Here is a 13780-nt window from a genome sequence, read left to right as displayed (position 1 = left end):
CCCTATGCGGCTGCCCGGGAAAGTGCAGGCGGGCCGGGAGCGGTGGTTCAGGCCTGTGGTCGGAGGTGGGCGGATCACCTGAGGTCGTGAGTTCGAGGCCAGCCTCACCAACATGGAGAAACCCCGTCTCTACTAAAGATACAAAATTAGCCGGGCGTGGTGACGCATGCCTGTACTCCCAGCTACTCGGGAAACTGAGGCAGGAGAATCGCTTGAACCCGGGAGGCAGAGGTTGCGGTGAGCTGAGATCATGCCCGTGCACTCCAGCCTGGGCAACAAGAGTGAAACTCCGTCTCAGAAAAATAAATAGAGAAAAAGCGCAGGGGACCCGCCGTCGGGGCGGGGCAGCGCTGCCCGGCCTCTGTCCCACTTCCATGCACTTGACCTCGAACCTCCGGCCTCCGTCTGCGATCTTCCCGTGTATCTGAAAATGAGGCCTGGAACGGACCCAGACCTTCCTGCCCGCCCGTCCTCACTGGCCCCGGGGGCCCCCGCCCCATCTTTGGCCCCCAGCCCCTGCCTCTCTGCCGCCTCCAGGGTCGGGGGTCAGGCCGGGAAAGCCCCTTGGGAAGCCCCTGGGGAGCAGCTGGAGCGGGATCGCGGGCGGCGGGAAGGAGCGGGCGCCGCTATTTAAGCGGCTTCCCCGAGGCCTCGGGGACAGAGGGGACGGAGCATGGATTGGGGCCTGGCCCTCCTGCTGGCGGGGCTTCTGGGGCTCCTCCAGCCGGGCTGCGGTGAGCAGGGGAGGGGGGGCGCGGGAGAGAAGAGGGGATCAGGAGCGAGGAGGGGGTGCGGAGGGGAGGGGGTGCGGAGGGGAGGGGGCGCAGGAGAGGGGAGGGGGCTCAGGGGAGGAGAAGGGGCTCAGAGAGGAGGGGAGCAGGACAGAGGAGGGGGCTCAGGAGAGGGGAGGGGGCTCAGTAGAGGAGGGGCGCAGGACAGAGGAGGGGCGCAGGAGAGGGGAGGGGGCGCAGAGAGGGGGGGGGCTCAGGACAGAGGAGGGGGCTCAGAAGAGGGGAGGGGGCGCAGGAGAGGGGAGGGGGCGCAGGAGAGGGGGGGGACGCAGGACAGAGGAAGGGGTGCAGGAGAGGGGAGGGGGCGCAGGAGAGGGGAGGAAGCTCAGGAGAGGGGAGGGGACTCAGGACAGAGGAGGGGGCTCAGAAGAGGGGAGGGGGCGCAGGAGAGGGGAGGGCGCTCAAGGGAGGAGCGCAGGAGAGGGGAGGGGACGCAGGACAGAGGAGGGGTGCAGGAGAGGGGAGGGGGCGCAGGAGGGGAGGGAGCTCAGGAGAGGGGAGGGGGCTCAGGACAGAGGAGGGGGCTCAGAAGAGGAGAGGGGGCGCAGGAGAGGGGAGGGGGCGCAGGAGAGGGGAGGGGGCGCAGGAGAAGGAGGGGCGCAGAGAGGGGAGGGGACGCAGGACAGAGGAAGGGGTGCAGGAGAGGGGAGGGGGCGCAGGAGAGGGGAGGGCGCTCGGGAGGGCGCAGGAGAGGGGAGGGGATGCAGGACAGGAAGGGGCGCAGGAGAGGGAGGGGCGCAGGAGAGGGGAGGGGGCGCAAGACAGAGGAAGGGGTGCAGGAGAGGGGAGGGGGCGCAGAGAGGGGAGGGGCAGGAGAGGGGAGGGGGCGCAGGAGAGGGGAGGGCGCTCAGGGGAGGGGCGCAGGAGAGGGGAGGGGACGCAGGACAGAGGAAGGGGTGCAGGAGAGGGGAGGGGGCGCAGAGAGGGGAGGGGGCGCAGGAGAGAGGAGGGGTGCGAAGTGATTGGTGATCCTGCCAGAGGAGGGGGCTCGGAAGAGGCAGGGACTGAGAGAGGAAGTTGGGGGCTCCGCGCGGTCCTCTGACCCGCAGCGAAACCAGCTCCAGGCAGAGGGGGTTCGGGGGACTGGGGCTGAGGCGGCGGTCGGGGCGGGGTTCAGGGACCGAGCCTGGGAATCCGGGTAGCGGGGAGGCAAGGACCAGGAGTGGGGCGGAGGGTCAGGGAACCCGGCAGAGGCGGGGCGGAGGGTCCGGGAGCGGGGCGGGGACGGGGTGGTGATCCGGGGGTGCAGGGGAGGGTCCGGGAACCGGGCAGAGGCAGGGTGGGGGTCCGGGAGCGGGGCGGGGCGCAGGGCAGGGATTCGGGGCGGGGTCCGAGACTCCGCGGGGCTGAGCGAGAGCCGCGGTCGCCTCAGGCCAGTCCCTGCAGGTGGAGCCCCCGGAGCCGGTGGTGGCCGTGGCCCTGGGCGCCTCTCGCCAGCTCACCTGCCTCCTGGCCTGCGCGGACCGCGGGGCCACGGTGCAGTGGCGGGGCCTGGACACCAGCCTGGGCGCGGTGCAGTCGGACGCGGGCCGCAGCGTCCTCACCGTGCGCAACGCCTCGCTGTCGGCGGCCGGGACCCGTGTGTGCGTGGGCTCCTGCGGGGGCCGCACCTTCCAGCACACCGTGCGGCTCCTCGTGTACGGTGAGGCGTCCCCCGCCCCGCGCCCTGCCTCTCTCTGACCCTTGGACTCACGGCCCCTTCCCTACGCCACCTCTTCCTGGAAGTCTCCCGGGTTGCAGGCCCGGTCCCAGCTCCATGCACAGCTCCCCGAACCCAGGTCCCCAGCCTTCGCTTTCCCCCAGCTCACCCCAACCCTCCCAGGGCGGGCCCTGGCCCATCCTTCAGTCTATTCCAGCATCCCAGGGTGGGGCCTGCGCACAGGCCGTCCCCACTGCCGGTGCATCAGCAACCCCCACACATCCTTGGCCCCAGCTCCAAGCCCCCTCCGGGCTCCAGCTCCTCCATCCCGTCCAGCCCTGACTCTGGGCTCAGCCCTGACCCCTGACCCTCCATGACAGCCTTCCCGGACCAGCTGACCGTCTCCCCGGCAGCCCTGGTGCCTGGTGACCCGGAGGTGGCCTGTACGGCCCACAAGGTCACGCCTGTGGACCCCAACGCGCTCTCCTTCTCCCTGCTCCTGGGGGACCAGGAACTGGAGGGGGCCCAGGCTCTGGGCCCGGAGGTGGAGGAGGAGGAGGAGCCCCAGGAGGAGGAGGACGTGCTGTTCAGGGTGACAGAGCGCTGGCGGCTGCCGACCCTGGCAGCCCCTGTCCTGCCCGCGCTCTACTGCCAGGCCACGATGAGGCTGCCTGGCTTGGAGCTCAGCCACCGCCAGGCCATCCCGGGTGAGTCCGCAGGGTCCCCTGGAGACCCAACCGCTCGCCAGCCTTGACAAGCACTTCGGACGGGGGGAACGGGGGCAGCACCTGTGCTGTGGGGCGCTGGGAGGATTGGATTCCCCCACGCGGCCAAAGCGACATTCATTAACTCAACATGTATTTACTGAGCACCCGGCCCCCAGCACAGGTCCCACCGCTTCCCTGCCCACAGCGCTCCACGGCTCCTGCCTTGGGGTCAAAGCCCAAGTCCTCCCCGGGACCCACAGGAACCTGCACCACCTGCCCTGTCCCCTTCCTGCCCTCCCTCCACCCTCTCTCCACCTCCTCATTCTGCTCCAGCCACACAGGCCTCCTTCTTGTTCCTCCAACACGCCGGGCATGATCCTGTCCTGGGGCCTTTGCATGGCTGTGCCCTCTGCCTGGAATACGCTTCTTCTGGATCTTTCCAGGGCTCTCTCCTCCTCCCCCTCAGGCCTCTGCGTGAGTGTTGCCTCCTCCATGAGGCTTCCCTGGATTCCCGTTTAAAAGGTCAACCCTCGACCCCCAACGTGTACAAACACAGGCGCACGCGCACACGTGTACAAACACAGGCACAGACGCACACACGTGTACAAACACAGGCACAGACGCACACGTGTACAAACACAGGCGCAGACGCACACACGTGTACAAACACAGGCGCAGACGCACACACGTGTACAAACAGGCGCAGACGCGCACACGTGTACAAACACAGGCACAGACGCGCACACGTGTACAAACACAGGCACAGACGCACACGTGTACAAACAGGCGCAGACGCGCACACGTGTACAAACACAGGCACAGACGCGCACACGTGTACAAACAGGCACAGACGACCACAGTGTACAAAAAGGCGCAGAGACGCGCACCACACGTGTACAAACACAGCCACAGACGCCACACGTGTACAAACACAGGCACGCGCACCGTACAACAGGCGCAGACGCGCACACGTGTACCAACACAGGCACAGACGCACACACGTGTACAAACACACGCAGTGTACAAACACAGGCACGCACACGTGTACAACCACAGGCGCCAGAGCGCACACGTGGTACAAACACAGGCGAAGCGCACAGTGTACAAACAGGCGCACAGTGTACAAACAGGCGCACAGCACACGTGTACAACACAGGCGCAGAAGCACCGTGTACAAACACACGGAGCACAGTGATACAACACAGCGCAGACGCGCACACGTGTACAAAACACAGGGCCGCGCAACGTGTACAAACAAGGCGCAGCGCGCACACGTGTACCAACACAGGAGCACGCGCACAGGTGTACCAACACAGGCGCAGAAGCGCAACGACGCAGACACACGTGTACAAAACAGACAGCGCACGCGCACACGCGTGTATAAACACAGGCACAGACGCACACACGTGTACAAACAGGCACAGACGCACACACGTGTACAAACACAGGCGCACGCGCACACGTGTACAAACACAGGCGCAGACGCGCACACGTGTACAAACACAGGCGCACGCGCACACGTGTACAAACACAGGCGCAGACGCGCACACGTGTACAAACACAGGCGCACGCGCACACGTGTACAAACACAGGCGCAGACGCACACACGTGTACAAACACAGCACAGACGCACACGTGTACAAACAGGCGCACATACACACGCGCGTATAAACACGCGCGTCCGTGTGAGTCCTCTTTCCCTTCTGTTTTGTTTCTTGACACCTTGGATAATATCTGATATCCCCCAATCACGTACCTTCTCTGTCTTTTCCACGACCTTCTCCCACTGTGGCTCCCAAGGTGGGAATCTTGTGTCTTGCGCACGGCTGTGTCCACAGAAGCTAGAACAGGGCAGGTGCTCAATAAACCCTTGCTGAATGCTTGGATGAAGACATTTAACGTGGGCCGGTGCCCAGGGAGTACTGGCTTCATGCCCTGTCCAGTCCCGAAGCCGCTGCCGGCTTCTCCCACTGAAAAGAGAGGGATCTGTCCTCCCACAGGGCACCCTGATATCCATGTTAATGCGTGTGGGGTCATGAGTTTCAAGCAAAGGGCTCCCGGGGATGGAGCAGAAGCTGGGAGACCCGGGAGGTCTTGGTGGTGGGGGTGGGACTGGAGTGGGCAGAGAGGAGGCTGGATTTGAGGGATATTTCACAGAACATGTGTCCTCTCGGGCCTCAGTCTCCTCATCAGTCCCACAGGGGATGGAGCACAAAGCCAGAGCAGGAAGCCCCCAAGCACCTCCTCTCTCCACGCCAGCCTCCTCCCAACTCTCCTCCGTCCACAGCCCATCATAATAAACGCGGGACCCCACTCACTATCACGGCAACCCAAAGGTGACTCTCACCCCTTTGACAGTTGAGGAAACTGAGGCACGTGGAGATTAAGGAGTCTGCTGGGGTGATGTTGCCAGTGAGTGGGGACCCTGGAATGCCCGGACTCCCACCCTGCCCACGGTGGTGCCTCAGTTTCCCCATCTGTCCAGTAGACTTCCCTGACTGTGGGTCCTTTGTAAATTTCAGGGACCATGTAGCTTTCAAAGCACTTTATAAATTCTAGGTTTTAGGCTGGGTTCACGCCTCTAATCCCAGCACTTTGGGAGGCTGAGGTGGGTGGATCACCTGAGGTCAGGAGTTCAAGACCAGCCTGACCAACACAGTGAAACCCCATCTCTACTAAAAATACAAAAATTAGCCAGGTGTGGTGGTGCACGCCTGTAGTCCCAGCTACGCAGGAGGCTGAGGCCAGAGAATCTCTTGAACCCGGGAGTTCGAGCTTGCAGTGAGCCGAGATGGCGCCATTGCACTCCAGCCTGGGCGACAGAGCGAGACTCTGTTTCAACAACAACAATGACAAATTCTAGGCTTTATCAACTAGAACAGCATGCCAAATAGAAACAAAAACATGGGCTGGGTGTGGGAGGCCAAGGTGGGAGGATCACTTGAGCGCAGGAGTTCCAGACCAGCCCGGGCCACATAGCGAGACCTCCCATCTCTACAAATAAATTTAAAAATTAGCTGGGCATGGTATTGCACACCTGTGGTCCCAGCTACTCAGGAGGCTAAGTGAGGAGGATGGTTTGAGTCTGGGAGGTTAAGGCTGCAGTGTGCCATGATTGCAACACTGCACTCCAGCCTGCATGACAGAGTGAGACTCCATCTCTAAAAAAAAAAAAAAAAAAAAATGGCCGGGCACGGTGGCTCAAGCCTGTAATCCCAGCACTTTGGGAGGCCGAGACGGGCGGATCACGAGGTCAGGAGATCGAGACCATCCTGGCTAACACGGTGAAACCCTGTCTCTACTAAAAAATACAAAAAACTAGCCGGGGGAGGTGGCGGGCGCCTGTAGTCCCAGCTACTCGGGAGGCTGAGGCAGGAGAATGGCGGGAACCCGGGAGGCAGAGCTTGCAGTGAGCCGAGATCACGCCACTGCACTCCAGCCTGGGTGACGGAGCGAGACTCTGTCTCAAAAAAAAAAAAAAAAATTGGCCAGGCATGGTGTCTCATGCCTGTAATCCCAACACTCTGGGAGGCCGAGGCGGGTGGATCACCTCAGGTCAGGAGTTCAAGGCCAGCCTGACCAACATGGAGAAACCCCGTCTCTACTAAAAATACAAAATTAGCCAGGCGTGGTGGCAGGTGCCTGTAGTCCCAGCTACTTGGGAGGCTGAGGCAGGAGAATCGCTTGAACCTGGGAGGCGGAGGTTGCAGTGAGCCGAGATCGTGCCATTGCACTCCAGCCTGGGCAACAAGAGCGAAATTCTGCCTCAAAAAAAAAAGAAGAAGAAGAAGAAGAAGAAGAAATGGAAATGGGCCCACCAGAGGGGTCCAGGAAAGGGGTTTGGAGAAGTTCTGGTCCCAGCCCTTGTCCACATGCAGAGACTGAGGTGGGAGAGGCAGGGCTGGGGCAGCAGAGAGAAAAACAACCCTCACTCTGTTTCTAGTCCTGCACAGCCCGACCTCCCGGGAGCCCCCCGACACGACGTCCCCGGAACCACAGGCCACGACCTCCCCGGAGACCACCCCCCAGCAGGGCTCCACACACAGCCCCAGGAGCCCGGGCTCCACCAGGACTTGCCGCCCTGAGATCTCCCAGGCTGGGCCCACGCAGGGAGAAGTGATCCCAACAGGTTGTGAGTGCTGGTCCCTGGGGGCAGGGAGGGTGGGAAGGGCTGAGAGCGAGAGGTTCCTTGGATGAAGACTTTAGACAAGAAATTGCCCTGTCCAGCTTCCGTTTGCCCATCTGTCCAGCTTTGGTTTCCCCGTCCGTTCTGCCTCGGTTTCCCTGTCCATCCAGCCTTGGTTTCCATTCTGCCTCGGTTTCCCCATCTGTCCAGCCTCAGTTTCCCTGTCTGTCCAGCTTCGGTTTCCCCGTCCGTTCTGCCTCGGTTTCCCCATCTGTCCAGCCTCAGTTTCCCCATCCGTCCAGTCTCTGTTTCCCCGTCTGTCCAGTGGGCTTCTCTTGTGGGTCCTTTTTGTAAACGTCAGAGACTGTGCAGATTCAAGGCACTTTGTAAATTCTCAGCCTCATAGACTAGAACAATCTTTGGAACAGAAGCAGAAAGAGAATGTGGTCACATAGGTGATTTTTTTCCTTTTTTTTTTTTTTTTTTTTTTTTTTGAGACAGAGTCTCGCTTTGTCCCCCAGGCTGGAGTGCAGTGGTGCAATCTCAGCTCATTGCAACCTCCGCGTCCCGGGTTCAAGCGATTCTCCTGCCTCACTCTCCTGAGTTGCTGGGATTACAGGCACCCATCACCATGCCTGGCTAATTTTTGTATTTTGGGTAGAGACAGGGTTTCACTATGCTGACTAGGCTGTTCTCGAGCTGACCTGAGGTGATCCACCCGCCTCAGCCTCCCAAAGTGCTGGGATGACAGGCGTGAGCCACCGCGCCCGGCCACATAGGTAATGTCAGAAATGCTTGTTCCCCGGTGCCACAAATAAATAGCACTCAAATGTAATTCTCTCAGTAAGGCCATTTTTACTTTCTGCAGAAAGGGTGCCCATTGCAGATGGAACAATGGCGAGAACACACCTGAACAAAGGGAAAGCAGACAATTTTATCCTTATGCATTTGGTCGTCCTTTTTTTTTTTTTTTTTTTTGAGATGGAGTCTTGCTCCGTTGCCAGGCTAGAGTTCAGTGGCGCGATCTCAGCTCACTGCAAGCTCTACCTCATGGGTTCATGCCATTCTCCTGCCTCAGCCTCCCGAGTAGCTGGGACTACAGGCACCCACCACCACGCCCGGCTAATTTTTTGTGTTTTTAGTAGAGACGGGGTTTCACCGTGTTAGCCAGCATAGTCTCAATCTCCTGACCTCGTGATCCACCCGCCTCGGCCACCCAAAGTGCTGAGATTACAGGCGTGAGCCACCGCACCCGGCTGGGTCTTCCTTACTGCTGTGTCCTGTATCCACTGGCTGGAGTGGGACATCACAGTCTTAAACTGATACCCCGTTTGCTAACAACCTAAAACTTTCCTACATAGGTAAGTGCAAAGGAGGACAAAGGAGAGGAAGTTGCTTACGAAAGATTTAAGGAAGCGATAACATTTCCAAATAAGGAAGGGGCATAAGCTATGAGCTAAGACTTGCCTGGGACTGTCCAGACACGTCTGGGTAAGCCCAAGCAACTAACTGGGCTAAAGTGTAAGAAATAATAGCTGACAGGAGGCTTTAGAGTAAGAAGCTATTATTTCTAGTGTCTATTATTTTATTTTTAAACCAAGACGAGCTTTGAAGAGGAACTTTTCTACCTTCTACAGGTAATTTCAAATTTAAAAGTAAAGGCCAGGAGCGGTGACTCACGCCTGTAATCCCAGCACTTTGGGAGGCCGAGGCGGGCAGATCGCGAGGTCAGGAGATGGAGACCAACTTGGCTAACACGGTGAAACCCTGTCTCTACTAAAAATATAAAAAATGGCCGGGCGCGGTGGCTCAAGCCTGTAATCCCAGCACTTTGGGAGGCCGAGACGGGCGGATCACGAGGTCAGGAGATCGAGACCATCCTGGCTAACACGGTGAAACCCCGTCTCTACTAAAAAATACAAAAAACTAGCCGGGCGAGGTGGTGGGCGCCTGTAGTCCCAGCTACTCGGGAGGCTGAGGCCGGAGAATGGCGTAAACCTGGGAGGTGGAGCTTGCAGTGAGCTGAGATCTGGCCACTGCACTCTAGCCTGGGCGACAGAGCGAGACTCCGTCTCAAAAAAAAAAAAAAAAAAAAAAAATTAGAAATTAGCCAGGCGTGGTGGTGGTGAGCGAGATTCCGTCTCAAAAAAAAAAAGTAAAAATAAGTGTGGTCAGGCCAAGCACAGTGGCTCATGCCTGTAATCCCAGCACTTTGGGAGGCAGAGGCAGGAGGATCACTTGAGCCCAGGAGTTCAAGACCATTCTGGGCAACATAGTGAGACCCCCATTTCCACACCAAAAACTTTAAACATTAGCCAGGAATGGTGCTGTATACTTGTGGTCCCAGCCACTTGGGAGGCTGAGGTTGGAGGATCACTTGAGCCCAGGAGGTTGAGGCTGCAGTGAGCTGAGATCACACCTGGGTGACAGAGCAAGACCCAGTCGCAAAAAAAAAAAAGTGTTGGCCAGACATGGTGGCTCACGCCTGTAATCCCAGCACTTCGGGAGACTGAGGAGGAAGATCACCTGAGGTCAGGAGTTCGAGACCAGCCTGGCCAACATGGTGAAACCTCATTTCTACTAAAAATACAAAAATTAGCCAGGTGTGGTGACGGGCGCCTGTAGTCCCAGCTACTCAGGAGGCTGAGGCAGGACAATCACTTGAACCAAAGAGGAGGAGCTTGCAGTGAGCCAAGATCGCACCACTGCACTCCAGCCTGGGGAACAGAGCGAGATTCCACTTCAAAAAAATAAAAGTGTGGTCATACATTTCATGGAGCCCAATATATCCCAAGTATTATCATTTCTTTTTTTTTTTTTTGAGACGGAGTCTCGCTCTGTCGCCCAGGCTGGAGTGCAGTGGCCAGATCTCAGCTCACTGCAAGCTCCGCCTCCCGGGTTCACGCCATTCTCCTGCCTCAGCCTCCCGAATAGCTGGGACTATAGGCGTCCGCCACCTCGCCCGGCTAGTTTTTTTTTTGTATTTTTTTAGTAGAGACGGGGTTTCACTGTGTTAGCCAGGATGGTCTCGATCTCCTAACCTCGTGATCCACCCGTCTCAGCCTCCCAAAGCGCTGGGATTACAGGCTTGAGCCACCACGCCCGGCCAAGTATATCATTTCAACAGGTAATCAGTATAAAATGGTATGAAGGAGATATATTACACTCCTCCTTTTTCCCCGAAGTAAGTCTTCAAAGTGCAGATTGCAGGCTCAGCACCCTCCATGGTGATGAGCCGTCCTCTCTCTGGACTGCCCTTTTGTGTGTGTGTGTGTGACAGAGTCTCACTCTGTCGCCCAGGCTGGAGTGCGGTGGCGCGATCTCGGCTCACTGCAACCTCCGCTTCCCGGGTTCAAGTGATTCTCCTGCCTCGGCCTCCTGAGTAGCGGGGATTACAGGCACCTGTCACCATGCCCGGCTAATTTTTATATTTTTAGGAGGTGCAGGGTTTCACCATGGTCAGGCTGGTCTCGAACTCCTGACCTCATGATGCGCCCGCTTCGGCCTCCCAAAGTGCTAGGATTTCAGGCATGAGCCTCTGCACCGGCCTGGACTGCCCATTTCTTTTTTTTTTTTTTTTTTTGAGACGGAGTCTCGCTCTGTCGCCCAGGCTGGAGTGCAGTGGCCAGATCTCAGCTCACTACAAGCTCCGCCTCCCGGGTTCACGCCATTCTCCTGCCTCAGCCTCCCAAGTAGCTGGGACTACAGGCACCCACCACGTCGCCCGGCTAGTTTTTTGTATTTTTTAGTAGAGACGGGGTTTCACCATGTTAGCCAGGATGGTCTTGATCTCCCGACCTCGTGATCCGCCCGTCTCAGCCTCCCAAAGTGCTGGGATTACAGGCTTGAGCCACCACGCCCAGCCTGGACTGCCCATTTCTGAACTCTAAGGTGCTATGCGCGTTTTGAAAAGGTCACGGTAAAGTCCTTTGTGAAATCTCAGGGAATGTGGTAACTTTGGAAGCTCCTGTAGCCTCTGAGGGACTCCCCTTCCCAAGCCTGCAGAGCCCTGGAGGACTCTGACCGGCGTCTCCTGCTCTCACCAGCGTCCAAACCTGCGGGTGACCGGCTGCCCGCGGCTCTGTGGGCCAGCAGTGCGGTGCTGGGACTGCTGCTCCTGGCTTTGTCCACCTATCACCTCTGGAAACGCTGCCAGCACCTGGCTGAGGACGACGCCCACCCACCAGCTTCTCTGAGGCTCCTGCCCCAGGTGTCGACCTGGGCTGGATTAAGGGGGACTGACCAGGTCGGGGGTAGCCCCTCCTGAGTGGCCGGCCCTTCCCCCTGTGAAGGGAAAACAGCTTGGACCCCTTCAAGCTGAGAACTGGTCGGGGCCAACCTGCCTCCCATTCTGTTCAGAGTCATCCCTCTGCTCGCAGAGAGGGACGCACATTCTGATCGTCTCCTTTGGAAAGGCTCATCAGAAACTCAAAAGAAGGTGACCGTTTGTCTCACCTACCCGTGACCTGGAAGCCCCCCCCCCCCCCGGCTTGAGTGACCCCCGACTTTCTGGATGGAACCAACGTACTTCCTGTATATATTGATTCATGTCTCATGTCTCCCTAAAATGCGTAAAACCAGCTGTGCCCCGACCACCCTGGGCCCCTGTCTGGGCCCCTGTCATCAGGACCTCCTGAGGCTTTGGCAAATAAACCTCCTAAAAGGATAGAAACTTGTCATTTTTCTCAGTTGACACCCACTCCGTGGAGAGGAGAGATCTGAGGGCTCCGGACAGCAGGAGGGCTGACTGTGGGCCCCACCCTGACGGCTCCATCTCCCTCATCCCACAGTCCAGGGCTGGAGAATAAAGTGTCAGGAATGCTTGTTCCCAGTGCCGTAAAGAAATAGCACTTGAACATAAATTTAATTTCCTCAGCAAGGCCATTCTTTTACTTTCTGCAGAAAGGGTGCACTCACCAGCAGTTTTGCCACGAGAGTACACCGAACAAAGGGGACAGGGTCATTTCTAACCTGACGCGTCCACCCTACTTCTGTGTCCAGTTTCTGTTGGCTGGAACAGAACCTCACCTTCCATATTTGTTCCGATTGGCCAGCGACTTAGAACTTTGTAAAAGAGGCCGGGCGCGGTGGCTCAAGCCTGTAATCCCAGCACTTTGGGAAGCCGAGACGGGCGGATCACAAGGTCAGGAGATCGAGACCACCCTGGCTAAGACGGTGAAACCCCATCTCTACTAAAAAATACAAAAAACTAGCCGGGCGAGATGGCGGGCGCCTGTAGTCCCAGCTACTCGGGAGGCTGAGGCAGGAGAATGGCGTAAACCCGGGAGGCGGAGCTTGTAGTGAGCTGAGATCCGGCCACTGCACTCCAGCCTGGGCGACAGAGCGAGACTCCGTCTCAAAAAAAAAAAAAAAGAACTTTGTAAAAGAGGCAAAGGCAGAGGAGAACAAAGGAAGGAAGAAGTCACTTGTGGAATGCTGAGAAAGGTAAAAACACCTTCATATAAGGAAGAGGAACAGGCTGTGACCTAATGCCCGCTCGGACCAGGATAAGCATGCCAGGGCAGATATTTAGGCTACATTGTGGCAACTGAGAACATAAAATACATTGATTTAGTACAGCCAGCAGATAGTGAAGAATGTTAGCACAGATCTTTGAATACATTTTGCTTCCAAGAGAAGTTACTATTTATTCCTAATTAGATGGGGAGGAAAGTATAGTATGAAGAGGAACCTCTACTTTACGTTTGACAAAGGGCATTTGGTCTGCCCGCCAGAGACTCCTGTGGTCGGAGAATGGTGGAACGCTCCCCCCTCCCCAAACAGCTCTCATTACCCCCTGCCCAGGGCAACGGCCCTGAGGGACAGGGACAGCACCCAGCAAGCTCTCTGGGGGTGGGAAAATGCGAGGGCTTAGTGGTCTCCCTGGCGAGAAGCTTAACCAGGACTCCCTGAAAGCAGTGGGAGAAGTGAGGGAAGATATATAGAGGTCGCCTGGGGAAACACACGGAAAGGCAGCTGATGCAGGAGGCTGTGTTTTGAGGTGACCGGGGGCTGAGGAGGGTTGGGAGGGGCGGGAGGGCGGCTGGAAGCGGGGTCAGCCAGGGCTGGAGGTGACAGCCTAGGAGTACTGGGGAGCCATGGGAGAGTTTAGAGCTCTGGAGGCGGCGGTGTCAGAACGCTCCCTCTGGCGGTCAGGAGGGTAACAGCCTGGGATGCTCGCCCGGGTGGCCGCCACTAGGGGCTCAGCGCGGCTGCAGCGGAGCTGGGGAGGGGGCTTCTCCCACGCGGGGAGCTGCGCACTCAGACGGAGACTGGGTCAGGCGGAAGTCCCGGTGGAGCTCGACCCCCAGCCCCAAGGCTCAAAAACGAACATGAGAAAAGGGTCTGGGGGCCGGGCGCGGAGCTGGGTCCAGCAGTCCTAGGCAGGTCCATCCCCGCGCATGCTCCGTCAGGCCTCTGGTAACCAGGGAGACTGGTTGCTAGGAGACCGGGCTACTAGAGGACTCGCTCACTACCTAAATGGCAAGCAATCCGGCTTCGTGCCAGAAACGGAGCA

At 58.4% G+C, this 13780-nt stretch overlaps 1 protein-coding gene across 2 annotated transcripts; it reads left to right on the top strand.

Annotated features, from left to right (window-relative positions):
* Positions 1-243: 243 nt before the first annotated feature.
* Positions 244-11924, top strand: MADCAM1 (mucosal vascular addressin cell adhesion molecule 1). 2 transcript variants are annotated; one of them, XM_033199904.1, is made up of 6 exons: positions 244-734; positions 2164-2433; positions 2811-3137; positions 3471-3611; positions 7081-7269; positions 11310-11924. In XM_033199904.1, exons 1-6 carry the CDS (start codon positions 674-676, stop codon positions 11528-11530), a joined length of 1209 nt encoding a protein of 402 aa, XP_033055795.1. In that variant the 5' UTR covers positions 244-673; the 3' UTR covers positions 11531-11924. The 2 variants fall into 2 exon arrangements, with proteins under 2 accessions (XP_033055795.1, XP_033055796.1); XM_033199905.1 differs by lacking the exon at positions 3471-3611.
* Positions 11925-13780: the final 1856 nt, after the last annotated feature.

The sequence above is a fragment of the Trachypithecus francoisi genome, unplaced genomic scaffold, assembly GCF_009764315.1.
Source record: "Trachypithecus francoisi isolate TF-2019V2 unplaced genomic scaffold, Tfra_2.0 Lachesis_group5, whole genome shotgun sequence".
NCBI lineage: Eukaryota > Metazoa > Chordata > Mammalia > Primates > Cercopithecidae > Trachypithecus > Trachypithecus francoisi.
Note: the sequence above shows the minus strand (reverse complement) of the source record. Positions and strands in the feature narration are given on the sequence as shown.

Bases quoted from the DNA above. Each gene is read 5' to 3' on its own strand.
- MADCAM1 (XM_033199904.1), top strand. From the start codon at position 674: ATGGATTGGGGCCTGGCCCTCCTGCTGGCGGGGCTTCTGGGGCTCCTC. The intron at 3,138-3,470 runs GTGAGTCCGCAG...ATTCTGCTCCAG, and splicing joins CCACCGCCAGGCCATCCCGG to CCACACAGGCCTCCTTCTTG. The intron at 3,612-7,080 runs GTGAGTGTTGCC...CTCTGTTTCTAG, and splicing joins CCTCCCCCTCAGGCCTCTGC to TCCTGCACAGCCCGACCTCC.